General features: G+C 39.7%; 1 protein-coding gene across 1 annotated transcript; it reads left to right on the top strand.

Moving 5' to 3' along the window:
• The first annotated feature begins 916 nt into the window (after positions 1–916).
• On the top strand, positions 917–4,760 carry si:dkeyp-69e1.8 (uncharacterized protein LOC100001340 homolog). The gene is made up of 4 exons (XM_043229063.1): positions 917–1,073; positions 1,390–1,492; positions 2,961–3,115; positions 3,732–4,760. Exons 2-4 carry the CDS (start codon positions 1,399–1,401, stop codon positions 4,506–4,508), a joined length of 1,026 nt encoding a protein of 341 aa, XP_043084998.1. The 5' UTR covers positions 917–1,073; positions 1,390–1,398; the 3' UTR covers positions 4,509–4,760.
• Positions 4,761–11,173: the final 6,413 nt, after the last annotated feature.

The following is an 11,173-nucleotide window of genomic DNA, read 5'->3' on the forward strand; positions in this document are numbered from 1 at the left end:
GCACATTGTTCTTGAGATAATCTGAAGCCCACATGATGTTCGGAGGTCTGCAGCAAATGACTACAGAAAGTTGGTGACCTCTTCTCACTATGCGCCTCAGCATCCTCTCACCCCGCTCCAAATACTTAGAGTTGCTGTCATTCCCAAACGCTTCTACATTCTTATAATACAGCTGTAGGTTGATTGTGAAATATTTAGGAGGAAATTTCACGACTGGATTTGTTGCACAGGCGGCATCCAGCTCCAAGCTAGCATTAACTGAGCTCCTGAGAGCGACTCATTCATTCACAAATGTTTGTAAAAACAGTCTGCATGCCTAGGTGCTTGATTTTATTTTATACCTGTGGCCATGGAAGTGACTGGAACACCTGATTTTGATCATTTGGATGGGTGAGCAAATACATTTGCCAATATAGTGTGTGTGTGTGTGTGTGTGTGTGTGTGTGTGTGTGTGTGTGTGTGTGTGTGTATATCTGTACATTCATGTAAACAAAATGTGTTCTTGTCTTAGGATAAATTTAATAAAAAGTTTTTTCCACTTCAAATGTTCTAATATATATTGCATGTTAGTAAATAGTTCATAGCAAATGAAGCAAACAGGGTTATTGTTAGGGGATAATATGTGCACATTTAAAGCCTTTTCAAGCCAAACATTCCTGTACTGCAGGTTTTCCAAGAAAATATTGTGTCACCGCAAGATGAAATTACCCACTAGAATGTGTCACAACAGAAGCTAAAAACATTAACAGCATTTAGCATGCATTGTTAACTGAACCAAGGAAGAGCTCTCAACTTCCTGTTTGTTACAGCTGATAACATTTCAGTAACGCTACACCTTTATCCTCCCAGTTCACGAAAAGAGACGCACCTTTAACAAGTATCTGTAAAAAAAAAAAAAAAGGAGGAGGAGGAGGAGGAGGAGGCCGTCCCAACAGCAGCATCACATGTTCAGGCAGAGCTACACCGCCGGCAGTGTTTAGACTGAACAGCAGGAGGAGAAACAGGAAGTGCAGAGGAACACAGACCAGGCCAACTCATAAGCACACGGCACACAGAAGATCTCCCACTTGAAGGTAAGCCTCTCCAGCCTGTGTTCTTCGTCAGCTTTCACGTAGTCAAAAGCAGACATCAGTTGTTTGATAGGCCCCACTCCCAGAGGAAGCTAAGCCCTCACAGCACCGCTCAATAGCACGCACAGTGCTGTCAGCTGCTGTAGTACAACTGAGGTGTGAGGAATACGTGTGTGTGTGTGTGTGTGTGTTTGTGTGCGGCCCTTCCTTCTCCGCCCCAGCCACATGAATGCATTGCCACTCTTTCTTTCCCATTGGGTGCCCTTTTGTTGTTTAAACAGTGTACTGCACAATACATTATGTTCTGTTGCCTTTCAAGCTGCAGACTATGGAGGGAAGTACGACACAGGATGAAATTCGCCAGGAAGAGAAAGATGGATCCGGAAGCAGTGAAGGAGGGCAGACGGATCTGAAGGAGAGAGGTACTGGAGGAAGTTTCAGAAATAATGTCAGGTTAGCGCTAGCCAAAAGGTTTTTGTTGACAGGGTATTAGCTTGCTTGTGGACACGTACCATGGTCATGTCTTGTTTGTGGACATGTACAGTTGTAAAAAGTATTTATTTTTATTTACCATGGTAATACCTTGTTCCTATAAATACACCACTGTAATGTATTTTGAATCTTCATGTCTAGTATAGCACCAGTTTTGTTTTGTTTTTTTACCTTGGAGTACATTACAAGAAAAGTTAAAATAATAGATTAGATTACCTGGCAGTTTAAATAATATAATTAGATTAATTACCACATGAAGTACATGAAAACATTTTTGTAGTGCGTGTACATATACATAAAGTCTTTGAATGGACCCTTTCATAAAAAGGTACAAAATCTGTGTTACTCTAATACATATGATACTAATATGAAAAGGCCTGCCCCAGTGACAGCTACCTTTTTCCTTTAATGATGCCTACCATAAAAATATGTCATAATTTTGTCCTTAGTTTTCCTTCTCTTAAAATGGCTTGGCATTTTTCCTAATAAACTAGTCCCACGGTGCAAGACACTTTTCAGAAAACAGTCTTGCTAAAAAATAAAAACAGTATCTTTTTAGCAAGTCTAATCTAAAATGTCCCAGTTGGAGTTGTATTTCTGGTTATGAAAGGTGTTATGTGCCAGTTCAGACTTTAGAGGGCGGTGTTGCATTAAAATTACTATCCAGAACCAGCAAGTATCTTTGTAATCTGTTTGCATAATGCATGATAAAGACCTGCTGTTTTAAGTGGTATGTTCAATTTAAAATGTTCAATTCACTTTTGATCTGTTTTTACATTCAGACATTTACGTTCAGCATTCATTTTGTGCTGCTGCCCATGGATTGCGATGTAGTTCAATAATAATTCATCTAAAAATACACTTAAAACCAGGTTATTCTTTTCATTGCTTGTTTCTTCTTTCTCAGCCAGTGCTATAGGACCGGTTTATTTACTCTGGTTTTTAGGAAGTCAACCCACACGTCGAATTACAAGCTCCAGTATTTGCGCAGAAAGAAAAAGATTATTTTCATTGCGATATCTTAGCTTTCCACTTCAATAAGAAAAGCATGAAACTTGCTTTTTGTTTGCTTCGGTAAAGCCGGGTTTGTATCAGCTTGTCACACCACTAACCGCATTTGATCAAAAGCCATTTCTTCTTTAAACACTAAAAGGCATTAAACTAAATATTTAGTTTTGAGCACTCAATAAAAATTCAGTTATTCACGCGGCACAACAAATCAGCAGCTGCTGCTTGCTAAATAATACACGCCACTCAAATATGAAACAAAAAAGATATCGAATTAGCCTTCATGAAACACACACTGAGGGGTCTGAAGCTGTCGTATCCGACTAGAAGTGTTTTTTGTACCTCCTGTGTGTGTCTTTAATAAGCCTCTGTTTCTGTCTGTGGTTGTAGAGTTGAGACTGGTGCTGCTCGGCTCGGCGGGTGCTGGGAAAAGCAGTGCGGTCAATGCCCTCCTGGGCGGCCTGGCATCTGAGTCTGACTGTACGGGCCCCGAGACGCCGGCCCCTGACTGTCAGAAGAGACGCGGGACGCTGGCGGAGAGACAGGTGCGTGCTGCTCGCGCTTAAAACTCCACACTCGGCCCGCACAGATATTTTTTGACATGTGAAATAAAGCTGCATCCATCCATTTTAAATGATTTCCTGGTGTTTGGCTAGGCATGTCTAAAGTATTTCATAAAACCAGTCACAGTTTTGTTCTTATTATATTCACATTTGTGTATACGTGTCGTAAACCTTAACAGTAATTGTGCAAATTTAAGCGAGCTTCAGCTGCCTTTTGTTCTTGCAGTAACCAGTGATTCATAAAACACAGATGCCACCTGATAGATTTAAATTAAAATGATTTAAAACCAGTTTTTGGAAGGCATTTATGTGTGAGCTCAAAACCAGTTTGATGCAAAAGCACGAACATAATAAAAAAACAATTGCATTAATTGGTAATTAATATGCTATAACTATATATAATTTAGTGCTGTCGAATGATCAATCACCTTCAAAATAAAAGATTTAGTTTACATAATATATGTGTGTGTGCTGTTTATACAGTATGTATTATGTATAAATAAAAACCTCTTTCCCGAGGTAAAGTCACTTTTTTTTATTTCCTAGTCTACCGAGGGGCCTTTTTCTAATCTTTGTCTTCTTCTTCTTCTCTGTCCAGGTGGCTGTCGTGGACACACCTGACTGCCTGTGCGTGGAGCGTCCCGCTGAGGACGTCCGCCGCCAGTTTTCTCTCTGCGCTGCTTTATCGGCCCCGGGGCCCCACGCTTTCCTGCTCTGCGTCCCTGTGCACCGGCCCAGCAACCTGGAGCTCCAGATTTTAGAGACCGTCGAGAAGGTGTTCGGCCCCGAGGCGGTCAGTAAACACGCCATGGTGCTCTTCACTCGCATGGAGCGACTGCCCGAGGACGTCTCCCTGGACGAGTATCTCAACGCAGAGCGGCCCGACTTGCTGGAGCTCGTGCAGAAGTGCCGGGACCGACATCACCCGCTCCAGCTGGGATCCGGCGCGGAGGAGCTGGTCGAGAAGGTGGAGAAGATGGTGGAAGAAAGCGGGGCGCGCTTCTACACCTGCCCTCTGCTGCGGGAGGCAGAGAGGAGAGTGAAAGAGAAGCAGGAGGAGATCTCCAGGAGCAGGGGGGGAAAGGGAGGGGACGATCGCGAGGGAATAAGGGCCGAAGCGGAGAGGAGCGTGGACCATTTGGAGGTTGAGGGAATCGCAGAGCTCTGCGTCTCTACGACTGACGCCTCGTTCTTGCGCCGGTTGTGGGACAGTGCGGTCGGGTGGCTCCTGTGGCTCCCCAATATGGTGAGGGGCAGTGCTTTACTGGGGTCCATCGTGGGCTTGTTCGTCGGGGGGCCCTTAGGAGGGGCCATGGGAGCTACGGTGGGGTCTGTGGCGACCGAGGTGGGCAGACGGAAACAAAAAACCAAGTGAGCGCTTGGAAATTTGGTAACACTTTATTGCAATTTTCATTATGTCACTGAGAAACATCACACAACTGATCGGTTGTTCTTGAACGTTTAAATATATAGAAATAGTCAGCTTTAAACGTCATTACAAATGCTAACAAATTGTTTTTCTAGTGAATACAAGCTTTTTTCCCCCTTTACATTATTATTAGTGCTGCCAAACTATTAATCGTTGTTAACTGCATCCAAAATAAAAGTTTTTGTTTTTGTATTGTTATATATATTATATATTTATATATATTTAGTTATGTTATATATTTATTATGGATATATATAAATGCACAGAAATATAGAGTGTGTATATATATATTTATATATATATATATATATATATATATATATATATATATATATATATATATATATATATATATATATATATATATATATAAAAACATATAAAACCATTGTTTAAATTTATTTATTTACATTATAAATTAATACATTTAATATGTAAACTGCATATTTTTCTGAAAATATATATATATATATATATATGCATGCAGCGTATTTATATATACACACAGCACACATACACATATAAACAAAAAATGTTTGAAAATTAATCGTTTGAAAGTAATAATTATTAACTTAATAATCTGACTTGAATTAAACTATTTATTATTAATTGCAAAGTTTGATTGGTTCCCCTTTCAAGTTCATGTAAAACTGATCAAGTTTGTGCTTGCTTGTTTAATTTCTGATCCAAAAATAGTACACTAAAATATTTCTTTCTTAATTTTAAATGAAAAAATTAGTGTGTATATATATATATATATATATATATATATATATATATATATATATATATATATATATATATATATATATATATATATATATATATATATTAGTTGAATGTTCATTAACTAATGATCTGTTAAGCATCATATAAACAAAATGTTTGTTAATATTATTCATGAAAAAATATTATAAAGTGTTACCAAGCATTCAAGTGTGTAAGAATCCTCACAGCCTAAGACCAAAAGTATTTCTAGCTCAATTTGTAATGGTGAGCAGAAGAGAAGGGGTAAGATGTGCCTTTGCAGACTTTTAGTGTGCACCATTAGTTTTGCACTAAAGCTTTTTTGCCTCAAACACTAAATGTTATGCGTTTTTAGTTTAAAAAACAACTGTTCATAAGATCACTGTCTTAACACTGACACCAAATAGCTTTATTTCACACACGCACAAGTAAAAATCACAGTATCATACTAAGCCTGAAGCTCTCTCTTTGAAGCGAGCGTTAAACTCTAAGCGCACAATAAACTCAGGATTTGTTTACAGGTCATAAACATCTCCGGATCTAGGTGCACAAGAGTGTTTTTATTACATCACTTGCTGCACTAAACAGCTGCTATGGAACAAACGCATGCTACGCATTTTCAGACAGATCGCATGAGCATAAATTTAATAACTCCTCGTGTAAGTGATTTTCATGTGCAGTTTTGCCACTTAATTGGTTTGCAGTTCAAATGTTTCTGCAGCTGTTCTGGAGTATGAAAATAAAGCGGCATAATGAAAACAATCAGTGATGGTGTGACTAATTTTATTTATACAATCACTAGTTTCAGTCATTGCTTTGGAGTTAGGAATCATATATATATATATATATATATATATATATATATATATATAAAATGTATTATATATAAAATGTATTATATATAAAATGTATTAAGTAAATTCAAGTTATAAGATATCTGACATCAAGTCATATTCAACATACAGTATTCGGACACTGTTTGTACAATTTAAAGTCATTTTTTTCTTACGATTATTGCTCAGCAATAATCAGACTTTTAGTGGGTTTAAGTAAGATCTCAAGTTTGCAGAGGTTATGAATATGATCCTCTTTAATAACCAGAAAGTGTCCAAATAAATGTATTGTGTACACGATATACATTATTTTAGCATTTATAAGTGTGTTATAAGAAATGTTTACTTGAAAAGTGTGTTTGTGATTTTTTTTTTTTTTTTTTTAATTGTTATATAATACATCCAATTTAATTGTCCCAAAACTGTTCACCATATCATATATCCAAGTATTTACTGTACATCTATTGCCTGCCGCATATCTCATTTCCGTATGGGATTTATCATTTTAAACAGAAAGGATATGTCTCTGAAACAACAAAGATCCGCGGGAAACCCAATCAGCCCGTCAGCTCAGTCTTTAAACGGCAGACAAGAATATCGCGAAAAGGCTTTTACGCCGCTGCAGAAAGACGTCAGACAGACAGATGCAAAGACGTCTCTCTCTCTCTCTCTCTCACCCTCTTTTGCGGAGAGCAGGTTTATGGTTTTGACATTGACATAAGTGATAGTCTGCTAAACCCATCCATCAAACAAAAAACAAAAAAAAAAACCCCATCCCTGTATTTCTGCCTTCAGTACAGCAAGGCGTTTCCTTATGTGGGTGGTCCGCCCAGGGAGAGAGAGAGAGAGAGAGACAGGCCTGCTCTCATGTTTCTAAGCACAGAGAGAAAGAGAGAGAGAAGTACAGAGAAAGAGCTTGCTGTGGGACGTACATCTGTCTTCCAGATGTGGCTTTCTGCAGTTGTTTGAAACAGGAAAAAAGAACGTTTAAAAAATAAAGGAAAATTGGTGCTAAACAGATTTTTATTGTCAGGGATTACGGATGTAGTGCTCTATAGATTACAGTATAGCGGGCTGCGTATGACTCAGCCGGTGCTGTATATTTTAACCTCAGATCCATCTTCTAAAGAAACGACGCGGGAATGATGTAGTGCGGTCCCCTGCGTACTTGGACTTGTGGATAACGTGTTTAAAAAGGAACACCTGTCCAAATATTATTCTGTCCTATTGGACATGCGTCTGGAAGAGGACAGGGGGAGAGAGGGATGAGAAAATGAGGGAGAAGCGTGTAAAAGAAAGCAATGGAAAGAATGAAAAGGAGGGGATTAATATGGGAAAAAAAAACACTAGAAATGTGGAGGGAAAATAATATAAACACGCGGGTAAAAAACAAAAAAGAAAACTTTTTTTTTTTTCGTGCCGATACAGTTGGCCCTCAAAGGAGCTGATGCCCTTGAGAACCGACACCGTAATGATTTGTGCCGGCATGCGTAACGCGGGCCAAGTCTGGTGGAGTCGCAAGTGGCCCATCTTTAATACGGTAAGCATGAGTTATGCCACCGCGCCCCTCAGCGGGGATGTTGTTGTAAGGGCCTTGCGGTCCACTCGGTGAGGAGCAGAAGCAAACTGCGCACGCCTCGACGTTGCTCTTCTGTGATCGCGGCCTGTGGCCTGAGGAAGAGCCAAGCGTCATCTTTTTCGCCGTTAGCTCACGCAAATAACGCAAAACACGCGAAGGGCTGTGGCAGCGTAAAAGCAATGCGATGATATAACAGATATACCCAGAAATAATGCTTTGCCACTTTTAAACTAAGCTGTTTTTCACAATGTTCGACGACGAAAGCAAGAAAAACTATATACGAAGCAGAATTTTATTGTTGGTTGAAAAATTTGATCGAGATACACTGCTTGTATTTTTTTAGCGGAATAATATTTGTGGTGCATATTGGTTTTTGTCGATGTTTTCTTCAGGGAGCACGATCGACAGCTAATCTGACCGATGCAAAACATGCCATTTTTTAACTGCGGGTCATTTGTTGTTCCGTGATGAATTTTTCAAAATTTGATTAGAGATACACTGCTTGCCTAATTTTTATTAGATGAGCAGATTAGATTAACCCTGAAAAACAAACTCACCTGCCTGTGTCCTTAATAATCCCGCCTTGTTCGATTAAGGCTGGAGAGCCTTTGCAGTGGCACTTTTTAGATAATGAACTCATTTTGTCAAGCAGCTCCGTTGGTTTGCACTTAAGCTGACGATGCTTTATCATGGAGCAATAAATACATCTTAAGATGATCTAATGCAAAATGAGGCATTTTTAGATAATAAACTCTTTTGTCAACAGTAACTTTACGTATTATCATAAAAATACATCTTAAATGATCTAATGAGAAGAATGATACTTAAAAAAAAATTTAATGCAACTTAAATTTGTATCTTTTAGGCTACATGAAAGCTTTCAATGACATTCTAAAATGCAGGCTGCAACCTGTATTCTTTATATCCGAAGAAGAGACGTAGACTTTTCAGAGTTTATAAAATTCATAAATTTAAGAATGCTGTGTCCACGCAATACAAATCAGAATTATTTAAGCACGTTCTTTTAATGAATTAGCAATCACGTAAAATAGTTTGAGAGATTCAGATACTAGGATTAACTAGTAGGCCTGTACTAGGGTAGTACAGAATTACGACTTGCGATCTGTTAAAAGAAAAACAGCCTTAAAGCTCTAAAAAACACGACGGTGTAACGTACAGTAAATCAAAGAGATGCTGGAGATGAAGTGCATGCTGCTGTAAGCCACAGCACACGACTGCAGATCGACCGTAAACAGCGTGAATCTTCTGAAACACATGATGTCCAGCGCCCCGGCCCTGGAGAGAGAGAGCGAGCGCTCCACCCCAACGGAGTTCCCTCATCTTTTTCCTATTAGTGCTTTTTTCATGTTCCTCCCTGCGTGTGTGTGTGTGTGTGTGTGTGTGTGTGTGTGTGTGCTTGTGATTGTTTAGAATGAGCGCGCAGCGGTGTGTGTGGCTTTCAGGCAACCTATAAAGCATTGATAATAGCCCTGGCCATATTACAAAATAAAAATGGACCAACAAAAGTTTGCTTTCATAATAGCACGTCGAGGGCTTATTTTTTTATACGCACACAATCAAACCGTTAATGTTTACGAGGCGCTGGCAACGTTTCAGCGCATTAAACGGTGGTGTTTATTTATTACATTCGTGAATACAGCTGAAGCCCAGCTATGAGGTACGTGTTCTCGAAAGCACTCCGCTTTTAAAGGTTTCTACATTTGGGCGGACTCTAATTCGAAGGCTTTTTGAAACGTCTTTGTGTCCACTAGTATACAAATTTTACAATGATCAGAAATAAAATCAATGTCTGTAAGAGCTGTGCTGATACAGTCACATATTCTCATAATATTGCAGAATGATTCAGATACACCGCCATTCAAAATGTTATTGAAAGCATGCTTAGCAGTGCTGGATTTATTTGATCCAAAAATGCATTAAAACTGTAACGTTGTGAAATATTTTTGCAATTACATTATTGAATATATTGTAACATCAAAGCTGAATTTCCAGCATCATTTCATATTTTTGTGGAAAATTTTTGAAATGTTTTTATGTCCACTATCTACAAGTACTACAATGATCAGAAATCAAGAGAGCTGTTCTGATACAATCACATATTTTCATAATAATCATAATGCAGAGACTGCTGACAACGCACATTTTTGATTCAAAAATGCATTAAAACTGTGATGTTGCGAAATATTAATGCAATTTAAAATAACCACTTTGTATTTGAATATATAGTTTTTCCTGTGATCAAACTTGAATTTTCAGCATCATTTCGTATTTTTGTGGAAACTGTGATTCGTTGTTTTCAGAAAGTTCAAAAGAACAGTAGTTTTGGTAGAATATGAATGTTTGTGTTCATTTTTTAACTGAATTATTCAAGTCGGAAACAAGCATGCAAAAGCTACTGAAGATGTACAATGTGACCGAATCACTTCAGTGAATCAAGAGTCCCTGAATGAGTCATCCAAATGAGTCAGCGAGTGAAGCGTTAATAACGTAGATCAATACTCTTGCGCGATTCATTATGAAAGTGAACGAATGAGCGCGACTTCCTTCATACGCAGTGTTCGGAGGGGCTGTTCGGATCATCGAGAACCGCCGACGGGATCTAATGCCACGGAAATCGTTGCCCTACCGCGCATACCTCGTCTGAACGCAGCCTTAAAGTGACTCAAGTGCGAGCGCTAATGATCCTTCCCTCAAATCACGGCGGGACGGGGGCCTCGCCGTGTTCCTCGCCGGCCTTTAATTGATTAATTGCGCGGGCCTCGCTAACTGACATGCTGCTGCTGGCGAGCGGGGTACGGCCCGCGTTTGAAGTGCAGGGCCCGCGGGACGTGTTTGAACATAACCATAGAGAGATCGGCGCTCTTTGTAATGGACACCGCTTTGCGGTCCGATCGCGGTTCGGGGTCAAGCCAAAGCAAGCATACCGTTCCTCCCATTACCAGACACAGCGAGAGATCTGGATGCTGCTTCAAGGATGAATTAATACAATGCAGATCCGACCGGGATCGCTCCCGTCCAACGCGGCGGATCAGGGCCTTAATCCCGGCCCGACCGCACGCTTGCGTAATGGAAGAGTCAGGAACCCCCCCGATGTCAGCCTGACAGCCCCAACAGACCGAAATGCTAACGGCGCAATTACATCATTCGAGGGCTGTCTTTATTTTCTGATAGACATGTTTGATCAAGAGGCTAATGTTAGTTCTACAACACTTACCCGAAAGGTCAAACCCTCAAAAAGGCCGGTTTGAAGTGACAAGAAACATAAAGCCTGCGAAACACATTTTCTTTGATGCTCCGGCTGTGGAGATACTTTAGAACTTGCGTTCAGAAGTACTATCAAGTCGTGTTATTTTAAATGCAAAACATGCACGCGCGAGACCTTGGGCTGAAGAGGACCGTAAAACAGCGATCATCTGGTGTCAAGGCAGGGA

Source organism: Puntigrus tetrazona, chromosome 3 (assembly GCF_018831695.1).
Source record: "Puntigrus tetrazona isolate hp1 chromosome 3, ASM1883169v1, whole genome shotgun sequence".
Classification (NCBI taxonomy): domain Eukaryota; kingdom Metazoa; phylum Chordata; class Actinopteri; order Cypriniformes; family Cyprinidae; genus Puntigrus; species Puntigrus tetrazona.

Coding starts and splice junctions, on each gene's coding strand:
- si:dkeyp-69e1.8 (XM_043229063.1), top strand. CDS start 1,399: ATGGAGGGAAGTACGACACAGGATGAAATTCGCCAGGAAGAGAAAGAT. Junction 1,493..2,960: donor GACGGATCTGAAGGAGAGAG/GTACTGGAGGAA, acceptor CTGTGGTTGTAG/AGTTGAGACTGGTGCTGCTC. Junction 3,116..3,731: donor GGACGCTGGCGGAGAGACAG/GTGCGTGCTGCT, acceptor TTCTCTGTCCAG/GTGGCTGTCGTGGACACACC.